Genomic DNA, 15,916 nt, shown 5'->3' with positions numbered 1-15,916 from the left:
CTCGGTGGGTGTCCCCGGGGGGAGACGGGGCCGCCCGGGGAGGGGGGCAGCTGGTTAGCGGCCCTAACCCCTGCCCGCCGGCGTCTGCCTTCCCGGGAGCTGCCCCATAGCGACTGGGGCGAGGGGAGGGTTTCTGGCCGGAGAGGGGAGCGGGGGAGGGATGCCAGGAGCAGAGCGCGGTGCTTTTAGTGCCTGCCGAAATCCTCGCTGGTCGTGGGCCCCCGACCCGCGGGTGGGCTGTGGGGCCGCGGTCACGGCCGCCGGCGGGAGCGTCGCTGCGAGGTTGTCGCTGTGGGGAGAGAGGGGCTCGGCAAGGCGGGAAGGAAGTTCTTGGTGCGGCAGCAGAAAGCAGCCCCCCTCTCCCTCTCCTCCCCCTCCACTGCCCTGCAGCTCCATCCCTCCCACAGAGGTGCTACCGCGCTGGCCCTGGGGAGCGGTTTTGGGCAGGTTGCAGGCAGGCAAACAGGCCATGTTTGAGCAAGTGTTGCTTCTCGTTTCGTACACCCCACGTAAATATCCTAGCGTGGCTACTGCAGTTCCATTTCAGCACGCATAAAAAATAATCTTTTTTCCTGAAGACCTGCTGCCAGTTTTATGGGTTTTGAGGAACGATCTCATTTCCTGGAAGCTTTATGGTGTACGTAATAAATATGTCACAAAAGCAACTGGGAAGTGCTTTGCAGAAGCAGCTAAACACAGTTATTTCTCTGTGTTGCAGAAATTTGTGCAAAGGGCTGTAGATACTATTTTATTTTTTTTCCTTTTTTTGCTCTGATGGACCTTATCTGAGTTTTGATTCTTTGGCTGTGTTTTGCAGCTCGTGTGTCCTGTAGAGAGCCCAAGACTTCCTGTAATCCTTTCTTTGGTTGCACCAGGCCTCTTCCCATTCCCTCAAATGTAGTGTATTGGCCTGTTCTGTGTGCAGTGTGGTTGTCCTTCCCATTCAGAGTTTATAATTCTGCAAAATTACTGGGTAGGAAAAGTGACTTCTGGAGGAAAAAGCATGAGATAGCACACAGAAAGGCTCACCCTGACAAGGATTGCTCTCTGAGGCACTCTGCTAGGGCATGCACCAGAAAAGCAGATCTGGATGACAGCAAGCACCAGTTTGCGATGTAAAGCAGTAACATTTTGTCTTAATTCTGTGGCCTGGGGCAGCCAGAATAAAAGGTGGGATATGTACGCTTAGAGAACTGGAGTACAGGGGAGGAAAGCCGAGGAAAGGAGGGCAGCAGGGCAGGTTAATGTTAAATACAGCATGCTAATTTGTGGCCAGACCCAACCAAGCTGCTGGTTTCACGTCTGAGCTGCCGCCCAGGGACCCTTTGCTTAATGTCCTGCTGTCCTGCTCGCTCATGTGCTTTGGGTCTGTAGTTGGGAAATGTAGCCAAAGATCCCACAGTTACACGGTGGCCCTTGAGTCTTTACGTAGTTTGTGTGCCGCTGGGAAATCTACTCTTTCTTATGAGTTACACTGGATTTGGCAACATTCAGCAACGTGGACCTTGCACAGCCGGCGCTTCAAACTCTGACCCCGGCTGGATCCTACAGGTGTCATCACAGGATCAGCAAATGGTTTTGCAAGGGGATTTCAGCAAGAAGTTTTCTTCTACGTAAATGCAGTCAGTCACACTGGCATATAGAGTCCCACTGGTCACCATTAAGCAGGAGTTTTGGGAAAATTAACAGAAGTTGAAGAAATATTGGCTAATAAGCAAGGAAAAGTGATGCAAAGCACATGTTTGGTAGGGAGCTGAGTTGGCAGAACTGAAAAATAATTTAGCCGTCGCTGCTTCAGTAGTTTATGAATTTGCACTGTGCTATGACTGCACAAAGCACCAGCATGGCTTTGGGATGCAGAAGCAGTAGGACCGGGGCTGTAAAGCAAAACAGGACTGAGCTGTGGCCATAGGTGGACTGCTGTGGTTGGTTTGGGGAACCACACCACTAAAAATCTCTTGGCAAGCTGTAGGGAACTGAGCCCAAAACAGCAAGAGTGGGGTGGGTGGAGGGGCAGCATCGTGAGACAAGCTTTAAAAGTGCCTGGCGGTTTGCTCCAGGTTTAGAAGGAGCAAAGGCAAAGATTATAATTTTGTGAACAATCTAGTGGTATAAATACAAGCAAGAGAAGGATTTATTTTTCTGAAAGCCAAAACCTGTGAAGCCCCCAAGCTCAGAAGCTCATCCAGTGAGTTCCTGCTCATTAGCCTGCTGTCATTTTTATCCTTCATCCTGTAACAATCGCCTGTATTGGCTGTCGGATTACCAAGTGCTTTTTCTTGCCCCTACAAGCTCTGCGGGGCAGATAGGATATCTTGACTCATCTCTTGGCCTGCAAGCCTTGTTTGCACTTGCATAAAGAACGTGATACCCCCATAGTGCAAGGTCTGTAACGTGCAATCTGCAGGAGATGAAACGTCCTTCTCAGTTCTAGGCTCTGGATAAAGGACTGCAAGCTCGTCAAGTTACTGATGCCTTTGTAAATAACATTGTCTGCTTTTAAGCATATTACTTGTGCTTATTCTGTCTATTCTTTTTAATGGGGAGGCAGTACATAAACTTCAGAAACTACAGGTGTGAAGAGGTCAGTCTGATATTCAGTTCATAAAAGACAAAAATCGTTTAAAAAGGTGGTGCTTATCCACCTGCCAGGGAAATGCCTGGTGGAAAGATATTTCTGTGCTTGGAGGACTCTGGGTTGGTTTCACAGTGTTGGCAGCTGTGTGTTTAGGCCAGGCCTGAATGTTTGTCCCCTCTTGGCTGGAAAGGATGGAGGGCAGCACCTGAGCCTTGCAAGGAGGAGGCCATAGTCCGCAGCAGTTTACCCGATACGCATGTGCACTCCTCTTAAGAAAAGGGAAACTGAATTTACACAATTCATTCTCAGTAATTGAGAGAGAAGGTGTTTTTCACAGCTGCTTCTACACACACTGAATATGTAGGTAAGACAGAGCCAGAGAACAAAGCACCCTCCTGACTCATGTGTTACAGGTCCTATCATGTGCTGGCAGCAGTCAGTGCTGCAGCTCTCTGTCCCCAAAAGGGGAGTGTCCCCCTGTGACTGACATCCCACAGTATTATTTCTAAGCTCTCTAAAGATATGACATTGTCCCAGAATTTACCCAGCACAGTAGAATCTCAAAGGCAGGAGATAAAGAAAAAATAACATGCTTTATAATATGCTAAGGAACAAATGTAGAAATGCTTTGCTGTTAAGGAGAGATCTTTGGTGATCTGCTGTGGCTCCCGGCCTGTCCAGCTGTGTAGGCCTGGGGTTTTGGTGGAGGTTGTGTGCGTAGGGAGAAGCAGGCAGTATCCTCAGCAGTAGTCCCTCCCATCTGGGCAAGAAGCAGCAGGAACTCGGGGGTTCCTTGGGTGAAAAGGTGAGGAGGGTTTTCCTGACGAAGGGTGGGGGGGTCTTAGAGCAGTGGCAGGGATGAAGAGGGGTCTCTCTTATGGGAGAGCTAGAAGGGCAGGTTGAGCTTGGCAGTGTCTTAACTACTTTTTTGCATTCCTTTTCATCTCTTTCATGTTTCAGTTCTGCTTGAATCACTCAACAAGAACGAGCAGTCGGCCAATGGCCAGTCCCAATCCAGGGAGTCCACAAACTCTCAGTTCAAGAAAATGAGCGGAGACTTCTCATCGGCCAATGGAGAGGCTGGTGGGGAGGCCCCCAAGGGCTACACTCAGGACCAGGTGGATGCAGTGAAAAGGTGTGTGCACAGCTCTCCATGGCTTCAACCTGCAGTTTGCTTGAGTTTATCACATGATACCAGTCTGGTTTTCACAGTGTTATAAAAATTTCAGCTTTGAACCATATTGAGTGGGTTTTGACTGGCTGGCTGTTAAAAGCATAACTAGGAGGATTTATAGCTATGGCAGCCCTGGGAAGCAGCTGGGTTGGGTCTCCAGGGATGAGATTTTCCCCCAGAGGCATGCACGAGGGCTAGAACTGTAAGCACATAGGCCTCTTCCTGGCTGAGGTCCAAGGAGGCATTTTGGATGCATTCATCTTGTGGACTTCACATTCATGTTTGCTTTAGTGTTACTCAGTAATGCTGTGAAAAATCCCATGTGCTCCTGAGATCCTGTAGGTGGGAGTCATGGCTCAGAGCTTGAGTGGGCAACCCTCCTGTCCCGAGCTTTGGTTTAGAGCCTTCCCCATCTCTCCTGATGATATTCTGCTAATGGTCTCTCTTAGAGCCTGATAAAGTAAAAATCCATTGCAGGATGCTTCATTCTGTTACCACAATACACTTCTAAACCTTCTGCTGGAAAGTCTCAAGACATGTTTATCCAGTCACCCGTTTTCCAAACCCTGTTTCAAGCTGTTCTTGATTCCTTTCTACCATTTGCAAATACTGGAAGTTGAAGGGCTGAACTGCAGGCACAGTCATGTGGTAAACTTTGTTTAAGGTTATGGGCACGGTCTGAATTATGCAAGAGCTGCTCTGGCTATTGGACTACATCATCCCTTTCTCCAAAAACCCAGCCTGGTGTTTTCTGTCTCATCAAAGTCACGTGAGAAGGAGAAACCGTCGCTGGGCTGAGAGTATACCCAAAACAAACAGGGCTGCATGCACAGGCCTGGGCAGCTCCCTCTTTCTTCCTCTAGAATTCAGCTGATGTTATTTTTAGGTCTGTGAATTAACTGAGTATGAGGAGAGGGGTGGAAAAGCCAGTAGCCCATCTATCTTTCAGATCCTGGCCTGTCATTTGTAGTCCCTCCCAAAGAGCCTCCAAAACGTGAGCATGATGAATCTGAAGCTTGTTTGCCAGTCACATTCCTTTACGGATGATATTATTGCCTGAGGAGAGGCCCTTCTACCTCCACTGGCTTGACTTGTTCTGTGAGAGTGTTTGTGTGCTAGTAATGCAGGCACAGTGGGAATGAGTCTGTGACAAAAATTGGGTCACTCGCTGAGGAGTTAGAGTAAACCAGAGTTCACTGAACGACATTGATCGAAACTGTGATGTGTGAGATGTTGCAGAGTCTGACGTATTCAATGAAAAGTGGTTTTCACAGCTGAAACTGTTTTCTCCCCTCTCTACTGGCAGGGTAAAGCAATGCAAAGATTACTATGAAATTCTGGGAGTAAACAGAGAAGCTTCTGATGAGGACCTGAAAAAGGCTTACCGGAAACTTGCACTGAAGTTTCACCCAGATAAGAACCACGCGCCAGGGGCTACAGAGGCATTTAAAGGTAATGAACATTCCCAACTTTGTGATTTGCCCCCAACTATCACTGTCACAGTAGTGGTGCTGAGTTGGGCTAGCAAGTACTCTTAAAAACAACCTCACAAGTCATGTAGTATGAAATAAAGCTCTTCTTTGTAAAGTTTTCTCTCTTCTGAGCTAGTTCTGTTATGAACAACTTACAAGCTTACAATAATAAACAGAGGTTGGCACAGGTAGGATTCACCTCTGCTGGTCAGATAAGGAGAAGCCTGCCTTCCTTCCATTTCTCCTAGCAGCCTTCTCATGTGTTGTTCCTGCCACGCTGCTCAGGAGGAAATTCCCTTGGGATTTTAACCACCCTCTTTTGGGGGAAATGCAGGAGCATTCACCAAGCAGGGAGAAGCTGTGAGTCCTGCAGCTGTCCAGCACAGGGCAGGTGCTGGGGTGCACCTCTGTCTACTGACAAATCCCAGTAAGTTGTGCAGCACCAGAGGCAGCTGTTGGGTTCACGAATCACTCAAGGGAAACGTTGCTGGGCAGGCCCAAGGGCAGGAAACTCATCTTCTTCAGAACTGGTATTTATACTCTTACACTCTGAGCATTTCAGGCAGCCAGGAAGCCTTCAGGTTTCTAAGCCAGCTCTCAGCACCTGACTGTTGCAAAAGGCTGTGGATGGAGGTGGTGGGTAGAAACCCCAGGTGAAAATTTCTAGGGCAGAACTGCACCAGCTGTGCAACTGAGCCCAGCCAGAACTCAAAAAAGGTCACCAGGAGCTTCTGTTCTGCTGCAAAGAGCCCAGTGCTCGGGGCCTCTCTACAAACACAGCAGGGATGTTTCCTGGGCCATAACCTACCTTAAAACTGGAGTAATTTTTCAGAAGAAATGCTATTGCTTGGGACATACAACCCCATTTTCCCTTGCAAGCTGTGGAAGTTTGATTGTTATCATTGAGCTAAATGCAGAACTTCTTGCTGGCAGCTGTACAGCACTGGTTTTGCTGTATTTAGCCATTTAAATAGTGTGGTTTGATTCTGGCCATCTTGGAAGTGAAATGCCTGAGACTTCTGGAGCAGGGAGCAAGGCTAGCCTGGTGTGAGTGTACTGATACGGTATTCGGGTAAGCTTCTAGTAGACATGAATTCAGCAGTAAAAGTCTTATGTAAGGTTTGTTCAAGTCTCTTAAGACTTAAATCCATAACAGATAAGTGTGTTGGTGTTAGCAAATAATGAGCTGACCCCCAGCTACTTGGGAGAGCCTGTTTTAGTATGGAGGCCAGATTAAAGAGTGAACCTCTGCAGACATCTATCTAGGCTGCATGTGCACTAAGCCACTGTTCGATAGTTTATCCTTCAGTCCTTGCTAAGTGGCGAAAGGCAGGTTTCTTCACCTGTAATCTTAAATAATGGTGTTTGCTGAAGGCTTTGACAAGAGTTACGTGCCAGAAGTCGTGTGTTAAGCAAGGTGCCCTTTATCCTCCCCTGGAGAGCTATCTGCTCTCAGGTTATCTCTCCTCCAAGCATTGCCTCGTTGGCTCCCCCGTCCTTCAGCCCCCGAGCTGAGCTCCTAGCTTGCGGGGCTTGCTGGAGTCCAGCTGTTTGGTTCCAGAGGGTGAAGGGGTGGGGGTGGGGGGAAATGTGCACTGCTACGGGGATTTTAGTTAATTTTTTCTTACGTTGATGTATTAGCTGAAGTCTGGGCATTCGTCTTCCCAGTGACAGCTGATAAAGTGTTACGTCTTGTCCTGAGACCTTGTCTCAGTCCATAGTTGCAGTTGGCTGCAGTCTGCCTTGTGGCAGATTTGCATCACTACCTTCAGCTGACGTTGGAAAAAAGAGTTGAACCTGGTTACTTGGAGCTGAAATCCTGATTTGGAATGAGATGCTTCTTGGGCTTTGTCAGCAGAAAGTCAGACAATGAACAAAACCCTGAACCACTCCATTTTCGTTGCTTAACTGCACAGTTTGAAAGAACAAAACTGAGAGTCAGTCCATGTTGTCTGGCTTCCTTGCCTGGTTGTAGAAATGTTTGCTCTGTGTGCACTTACTATAACCAAGAAGGAAACAAGTGCATTGACATTACATCCACCACACTACAAATCTCTAGCCCAAGAAGAAACAGTGCACCTCGATCTGACTACGGGGAAAATCTCAAATCTTGGAGTTAAATCTCCTCCAAAGGGCATTTATCTTCCTTTTTATCACTTCTGCCCCTGCTTTTTATACACCAGACAACTACTGCCATGAACATTTTTGCCTCCTTGCACAGGGAGGTTGTTGGGTCCGCTGACAAAAGGGGGATGTGGGAAGCTGTTGAGAGAGAAGTACAGAAATAGGAGGGTGGCAGGCAGATGTTCTGGTAGAAGGGCTCAAACATGCTGAACTTGGAAGGAGAGTGACCTGGGGAACTGGCAGGGGTTTCGTTCAGTACATTTCCACCATCCCAGGCACTGTTTAACAATCCTTGTAATTATATACCTTACCTCTGACATCTGGAAATTTTGAAGTTTATAGCTGACAGACACCACTTCTGGCCAACATTCCCTTACTAGCTGTTACGGGGGATTTGAAAATCTCTTTCAGTGATCTAGCCTCTATTTAAATTCTTTGCAGTTCTGGTTTTAGGCTATGATACTGAATTTCCTCAGTGCCACTTTTGAATAAAATTTGTCAAGTAAAATCGTATTTTCCTGTACAGTTGTTTACAGCTGTAGGATTTGAGCATTAGTTGTTCAAAAGGAATAACAAGTTTAATTAAGTGAAACGTATGGCTGCTCTACAACCAGTATTTCCTTCACAGTTCATCGTTTCATTCATCTGAGAGGGTTTCTCTGGGGATATATACCAAATTCATACTGGTCATATCATAACTCCTTCATTTGAATTAATTAAGGCCTTTTTCAGTGAGTCTCTTGGTGTGGTTTTCTTCTGTCTGTGTTTGCCAGAGAAGCATGCTGTGTACCAGTGCTGCACTGCTGAAGTAGCCTGTTGAAAAGACATGGGTAGTTAAGAACCTCATTTGTGTCATGAGAAAGGCAAATCCTGGCAGTTTGCAGGGCTAAATGTATTATCTGTAGAAGAAAGAAGCTAATCGCTTCCTTACTGTCAATATTTCAGCCATCGGTAACGCGTACGCGGTACTGAGCAACCCAGAGAAGAGGAAGCAATATGACCAATTTGGAGACGAGAAACTCAACCCTGCTCGGCACGGACACAGCCACTCGGACTTCCACCGCGGGTTTGAGGCAGACATCTCCCCTGAGGACCTCTTCAACATGTTTTTTGGTGGTGGTTTTCCTTCTAGTAAGCACGTTAAACCTTAATCTCTTGAATGGGACCTGATCCTTTTGACAGAGAAACAGTGCAGTAGTGATTTATTTGGCCGTGCAAGGATTGCTGAGTTTGGTGGGAGAGAGTTCTCCTTCACACATGACCTGAACACCTAGAGTTTTATAAATTGTTCAGGTGGGTACTTGGAGAACTCAGCATCCAGCCGGTAATACCATCAGAGCTGGATTTCTTCCCAACTTCAGGTAGTTGTTTGCATGCTGGCAACATCAGCTGTTACGAGGTTGGATGTTAGAACAGAAAGTGACTTGTTTTAAGGCCAGTTGTAAAAATAATCCTATTCTGAGGAAGGCTTTTCTGCCTGCTGGTTTTTCAAGTTGAATCTTCTCAACAGAACAAACTATGGTTAACACCTGGGCCTCGTTCTTGATCTGTATCTGCTCTGCCACACAGCTGAAGTGGTTTCTCAGAGATCAGTGTCCACTTCCTTCTTTCCACTGTGTCCCATAAAAAAAAGAGGAAAGTGTTATTTCTAGAGCATAATTTAAACCTCTTAATTGAAGATTAAATCTGTATCCTGTCTATCCACAGTGCTGATCACGGTTTAGGTAGCAGGAAGGAACAACGTGACTGTTCCTTCACTTGATCAGTTCTAAACAAAAAAGCACAGATTTAATATAAGGATAAGGGTATTTTAGAGGACTCCCTCACATCTGCTGTAGTCTTATTTAGCTGGCAGTGGAGGCAGTGGTTATTTGACCTCTGTGGACCAGCTTGGAAAAATAAATATCTTTGTTTCAATTGAGAAGGTTTACTCTGGTAGCTCTTTCCGATCTGGTATGTAAGAATTAACACACTAATGTCAAGTGCTTGCAGAGGCAACTTGAAGCCTTTTGCAGCATTCATGTTCTGCCTGTCAGAGAGGTAAAGCTGCTCCAGTAAAAACAGCAAGTTGCTATTTTAGCTCAGGCTTTTTTTCCTTTCCTCACTGTCCCAGGAGAATTCAGGACTGCCTTCTCAGCCAGTCTCCCTTTTCAGCTGTAGTTTTGACATTTAAAGCAAGACAGGGAAGAACTCTGGTTTTAGGGTGTAAGAACTGCCAAAATTATTTCTTCTTATAATTGGTTTTAATCTAAAGTAAAGAAGTGAGGAGGCCTGTACAAGATATTCTCTCTACATGGCTGACCCTGCTTTCAGCAGGTGGTTGGACCTTGTGAGGTCACTTCCAACCTGAATTTCCATGTGATCCTACAAAATCCTGTAGACAGACCTCAGTGCCCACCACCAGTTCTTCTTCAGATGTATCTGCTCAGTACACCTCAGGAATACTCCTTTTTCAGCTGCAGCTTATGTAGCTCATTTTGTGTTAGCTTCAGGTGATGAACAGAATTTTTCTGTATCAGTTCTTCTCTTGGTCTCCTGTGGAATCCCATGTCCACTTTGTCCTAAAGATACAGCCATCTCCACCAAGACAGCGTGATGGAGTGGCTGGGGTCCGGGGCTGCTGTGGCCGTGTGGCCCGCTGGCCAAAACCCCAGACATGCAGCCTGTGCACTGGGACAGAGGCAGGGATCAGGATAGCCCAAGTCTGTCAAATTACCATTTCACTGAGACACCCCAGCTGCAGACTGGAAGCAGCCCTGTCCTTCCTCCAGCTCTGAACTGGCCGGCGTGCTGCTGGCTGCGTGATGTTGGCTGAGCTGGGGGCGGTGGTAATGGCAGATCAGATCGACACAGGAGCACAGCGTGGATTCCTTTACAATCTCCGTATCCTTATATCTGCTGAGTGTGGCCCAAGCCAAAGAAACAGATCAAGCCCATTCTGACAACGTTCAAAGTTAAAATTCCTGAGCTTGCTGTTGTTTATTAGCACACGCTCTACTTTTTTCTGTCGTGTTTCTATTGCTGAGGCTGACATGGAACGTGACCACCTTCTGTAGTTCCTTCCTGGCCAGCCAGCACCATCTTACACACTCTGACTTTTTGTGTAACATTTTTCTTTTGCCCCTAGGTAACGTTCACGTATACAGCAACGGCAGGATGCGATACACCTACCATCAGAGGCAGGACAGACGAGAACATCAGGGTGACGTAAGTGGAGAACAGGCAGGGGCTACTGGGAGTCTAAAGGTTTTTCCGATATGAGCTAGTTGCTGTGGCGGTCTTGTGAAACAGTCTTGCTTGTTTCCACCCCCCTGAACAGAAAGCTTCGTGGGAAGCGAGCTGCCTTCAGAATTTACGCCAAGTTGTGGTTTAATTTACTGGTGGTTGTTCTCCAGAGACTCTCATAGCTGTTGTCCAGTGAGGGAAATGCTGGTGTATCTTGAAACAGTGCTGCCTTGAAATAAGAAAGCACCAGTGAACTGTAGCTGTCTTTACACAGAATAAACATTTCCTTTCTGATTTAATTCTGTAATTTCAAAAGGTAAATCCACTTTTCAGATAATGTGGATACTCGTGGCTCCTCTCAACCTGAACTCATTCTCCCTTTTATTCCATCATTGAATATAGCCTGTTTCTAATGTGTGATGCTTAATTAACCAAGGAAAACACTTTATAGCATGAGCTAATTTTTTGTTTTGCCATCACAGAAAATCTAAGTAATATCCCCAGCATTCCCAAGCCGTCTGGTCTAGAGAAGTGAGAATGATAGACTTACTATTTAAGAGACCAGGGTTATATATTGAAGATTACTATTCTGGGGACAACCAATTATGGTTTTTTAAAACAAACACAAGCACTTCCTGAATATTTTTTCTCAAGCTTAAAGGAGAAAATGTACCCTGCTGCTGGAACTGACGGGAGCTCAGTGGGTGAGGTAGAGGGGGAATTAATTTCATCTGACACTGAAGAGTGGGGAAGGCTTTCCATTAAACCAGTTTTACTCACTAGCACAAGCAGGACAGAAACCATATATGCTCTAGAAAAAGAAAATATGGACATGCAGCTTCTGAAATTCACTGGTTTCTTTCCCGTGCCAGTCCCCTCTGCCCTTTGTCACATATGGAGAAGGGGTGGTGGGTCTGGACCTTTGGAGTCACACTGCTGTTTCTGGAGGCGAACTCCCCCCAGTTATTTTGGGGTGCCTCTGAGCCGAATGCCTGCAAAAAGCCGGAGAGTGTAGGTTGTCTTAGGGCTGGGAGGGAGGGCGGGAGGGTAGTACTACAGGATCCTTGTGTACAAGTGTACGGGTGGCACTCCATCGTGTGTTTCTGTTCTTCAGGGTGGCCTTGGGCTGTTTGTCCAGCTGATGCCTATCCTCATCCTGATCATCGTGTCTGCTCTCAGCCAGATGATGGTCTCCAGCCCACCCTACAGTTTGAGCCAGAGGCCGTTAGTACCCATTACTCTTAAAATTTATCCAGCTGGGGTGGGGTTTGAGTTCTGGAGGGCGGGGTGGTATGATGGGGTAGGAATCTAGGCTTTCTGTTTTTCCTCTTTGGTTTTGGTTTATTTTTGCTTTATCTCATCACATCATTGCTCTTGCTGCCAGATGTCTCACATATCAGCAAAGGCCTCTCGGTTCTCAAACAGGTCTTGAGATGGGAGGTGTGTGGAAGGGTGCTCACTTGCCTAAGGGAGAATGTTCTTTAAAGGGACCTTCTGCAGCTCATACCCATAGCTGGGTGTGACTGTCTGAGAAAGGAACAGATGAAATGACTTTGAGAGACTGTAGCCCAGCACCAAGATCCCATAGGCAGAATAAACGGAGGTGTAGAGTTAAACTGGGGAGCAAGAGCAAAAGCAAGAGCCAGGTCTGTTCTTCATGAAGGCCTCAGTTTATGCCTAGTACAAAGCAGCAGAGGAAGATGGAATGAAGGACACTCCTGTAGAGTAAAAGACACTCCCAGAGAAATCCCCTATTTTTGAACGCTGATCTTGCCATGAGATAGCTATGGCCAGACATTTTACTATGTGAAAGTGAAGCTGTTTCACTCTAGATCCTGTGGAAATGCCCCAATCAGCTCACTTGGCTGACAAATGAAATGAGTCTATTCTTACTTCGCAGTGCCAACAAAGAGTGGGAAAACAGGCTTGATTTCTGGCTGCTTGCATCATTCTTGACAAAAGCTTAATGTATTTTCTGTGGAAGTTCCTTATGTGTATTTAAAGAGGGTAGATTGGGTTACAGCCAGTGGGCCCTGTTTAGTTTCACAGGTGAAAACATTTGCCATCGATCATGTTAAATACTATAAAACCCAGCTTAGCCTTTGGGTCCAAGGTAAAGACTATGACATTAGTGCTTGGAACTGAAAGATGGAGCGGTTTTGAAGAGGGCACGGTTCAGGGTTATTCTGAGGGGCTAAAGAGTGTTGAGATGTGATTTCTGCAGTTGATACTAGGACTATAAAATTAAGCATTATATATGTTTTATACTGGTGAAAAGGTGGTTTGTGGGGTGAGAAGACGTTCAGCAGAGGGCAGGGATCTGCTTCCAGCCCCGCCAGCTGTCAGAGAAAAGCCATCCCCGAGCCCCAGGTGTTTCTGTGCTGCTCAGTTCCCTGATCCCTGTGCTGTCCCTGTCTCTGCATGCTCGGGTGGCAGCAAGCGAACCGATTCCAAGTTTGGATTTGCACAAGGGCAGCAAATGGGCTGATCCAGCCCTCCGACATCCTTCCTGAGCGACCGTGGCACTGCAAGTGCAATTAGCTCAGGAGCAAAGGGAGTGCTGTGCCGGCAGGCGGTGCTGCTCCATCGCTCGCCTGTGTGGGCAGCCAGGCCACTTTAGCTGCCTGATGTCAAGGGAAATGCTGTGCTTGGCTGGCCTTGGGCAGGGAGCTGGAGCTCACCACGCTGAACTCAGCGAGCAGCAGGCGAGAAGCTTTTGAACCCGGTGAGGTTTCAGTGACACGTGGAGATTTTAATGCCACTTCTTGATAGCGAAGCTGTCACTGAGAAAGGGAGAGTCCTAAAGAACCATTTGTCGCTCCATTACCTTTGTAAATCTTTCCTGAAAACCAGCTTTCTGCTGAAAGATCTGTCTGGCTGTGGGCCTGACTGTGTCACCCTGCTCTTCAATAACACCTCATTAAATTTGCCTTATTTAATTGCATGTCTCACTTCAGGTGGCAGCTTTCTTGCACTAGGTCCTGCCCTTATTTTCTGGCTTTACACTTAAGCTGCTGCTGGAGCTCAAATACTCTTTTGAGAGCACGCTTTCTGGCCTCCATAGTTCATCTTTAGACAGAAAAGGAATATGAACTTTGGGAGGGCTTAGGGCTCTGTCTTGACAGGTAAAATAGTGAGCTGAGCTTCTTCCAGAGTGGCTGGAGATGCGTTAGCCTTTCTCTTGAAAAATGCCAAGAGAGCTTTTTGGTCGTGTTCAGTCTGTGGGGTTACCCACCACTCCTCCCTGAGTGCTGGACCTTGATGAAACGTGCAGGAGTCTCTGAATCACTCTTGTAAACCCTGATAACAGACTGAAGGGTGAGCCGGATGAGTTAATGTTTATACCTGGCTTAAGAATCAGGCTCGCTTTTAATGCAGCAGCCAGCTGGTATTTATTATGGGGAACTTTGGGCACGTCTCCAGATGGAGCTGTTCCTGATGAATCCAGGGTTTGGGCACAGGTCCTGTGTTACAGCTTGCAAACACGCCCTAGTGCGTATCTCTAGGTTTGCTGGAGTGTTGGGGAAAACAAGTACACGGCTTTTTCTGAAATGCAAATCCACGGGGGTAGGGTAAGAAGAGGTTTCCTTCTAGAAAGCACTTTCTGTACTAGTTGGCGCAGGCTCGAGTGCAGAGCAGCTCTAATTTTGTTCTTGCAGCCACGGTGTTCGTTGCAGCATGTGATGTGGCAGAGGAAGCTGACGCTCTTGGGGTTAGCTGATCTCTCAGCAGAGGGGACTGGGTTCGACCCGACCGACGGGCAGCCTTGCTGAGCGAGGGGGGGTTGCTGGGGAGCTGGGACTGCCCTCGCTCTGCTCCGCGCAGGCGCCGTTCTGCCTCGCTGCCTGCTCTCGCCCCCCACAAGCCTCCGAGCTTCAGCCATCCCCGGGGCTCGCCGCCAAAAAACAGATGATGGTGTCGTTGGCAAGGAAATTGCAGAGAGATTTAATTAGTGCTGAAAATTCTAATGAACGCTTTATTTTAAGTGGGTTTAGGCCTTGGGCAATCTGCCTCAGAGTTATGTCTGTATTCAGAGCTCTGCCCACCTAGCTAGAGGCCTGGCAGGTTTTCTCTCCCCGTGTTGGCGTTTCATTTCCACAAGAAATGCTTCTCCTTTCCAAACCTTCGAGTCTGGATGCATAGGAGTGATGTATGATTTCAGTGGTTTGGTACCATGGCATGTTGCATGTTGTAAAAAGAGCTGGGAGGTTTTTGCTGTGCCCTTGAAGTGTGTCCTACACTGTTCTGCCTCTTCCTCCTGAACTAGGTCTGTGGGTCACATACACAGGAGAGTGACAGAGCACTTGAAAGTCAGCTACTACGTATCTGAGAATTTTGCAGATGAATACACAGGCACGAACCTGAAAAACGTTGAAAGGAGCGTAGAGGACGACTACATTGCAAACCTTCGAAATAACTGCTGGAAAGAGAAGCAGCAGAGTGAGTAGTGTGGGGTCAGGAGCAGAGGGTCCTGGCTGCTGCATGAGGTTGGCTTTGGAAAGGTCTTTAACTCTGTTATGCTAAAGTTATACTTTAACATGATGCGAGCACATTTCCTGTGGTGTTGACTTTTTTTTTCTATCTGTGACTTTGTGACAAATCCAGTGGGGGGGGTTGTTTTGGTTTTTTTTTTTTTAATGCTGTTGTAGAACTGGTCAGACAGGAGTTGTGCCTGAGAGGTTCCGCTGCTGTGTCAGTAGGATATCTTTGATTTCCAATGAAGGGGAAAGGTTGCAGCCATCTGATTTTCAGGAGCACCCCCCCGGTAGCTCTGTGTGATATTTTTAATTGTCGGAGGACCATATCTGAAAGTCTGCTGCCCAGGGTGTCCTCCATGAGCCCTAGAGGCGGGTCCTGTCGGGTTCTGAAGGCTTTCCCCGGGATGGATGAGCTGTCAGCAGACATTACACCCATCCTGTCCCAAAGGGCACAGGGCATTTCCCCAGCTTCATCCTGTGCTTCATCTCCCCTTGAAGCACCGGAGGTGCTCAGAGCCTGTGGTGGGTCATGGCCTGGCAGGTGGGTCTCCTTCCCCACCCTGTCCCTAACGCTGGACTTTTCCCTTGGCAGAGGAAGGTTTGTTGTACCGGGCACGCTACTTCGGAGACTCGGATCTGTACCAGCGAGCACAGAAGATGGGCACCCCCAGCTGTAGCAGACTGTCAGACGTTCAAGCCTCTCTGCACGGATAGTCACCGCCTGCCCGCTCAGCAGAGGTCTAAGTACGAGCCAGTGACGCTTCCCCTGGCAGCGGGGCACGATAGTGCTTTTCATACTTAAATCCCTGTTTGAGACACCGATCTTCACGAGTCTCCTCCGGATGCACACATGTCATGGGGGGGC

General features: G+C 47.5%; 1 protein-coding gene across 2 annotated transcripts in view; it reads left to right on the top strand.

Moving 5' to 3' along the window:
• The first annotated feature begins 3,538 nt into the window (after nt 1–3,538).
• DNAJB12 (DnaJ heat shock protein family (Hsp40) member B12) overlaps nt 3,539–15,916 on the top strand; it is a 15,642-nt gene continuing 3,264 nt past the window's right edge. The window contains exons 1-7 of one of the 2 annotated variants that reach the window (XM_026851964.1): nt 3,539–3,713; nt 5,059–5,204; nt 8,294–8,479; nt 10,476–10,555; nt 11,688–11,797; nt 14,841–15,013; nt 15,644–15,789. In XM_026851964.1, coding sequence (XP_026707765.1) covers nt 3,625–3,713; nt 5,059–5,204; nt 8,294–8,479; nt 10,476–10,555; nt 11,688–11,797; nt 14,841–15,013; nt 15,644–15,765 — 906 coding nt within the window. In that variant the 5' untranslated portion in view covers nt 3,539–3,624 and the 3' untranslated portion in view covers nt 15,766–15,789. Of the gene's footprint in view, nt 3,714–5,058; nt 5,205–8,293; nt 8,480–10,475; nt 10,556–11,687; nt 11,798–14,840; nt 15,014–15,643; nt 15,796–15,916 lie in introns of both variants that reach the window. The other variant, XM_026851963.1, reaches the window with a different exon arrangement.

This window comes from Athene cunicularia (genome assembly GCF_003259725.1).
Source record: "Athene cunicularia isolate RWA chromosome 6 unlocalized genomic scaffold, athCun1 chr6_part2, whole genome shotgun sequence".
Classification (NCBI taxonomy): Eukaryota; Metazoa; Chordata; class Aves; order Strigiformes; family Strigidae; genus Athene; species Athene cunicularia.
Note: the sequence above shows the minus strand (reverse complement) of the source record. Positions and strands in the feature narration are given on the sequence as shown.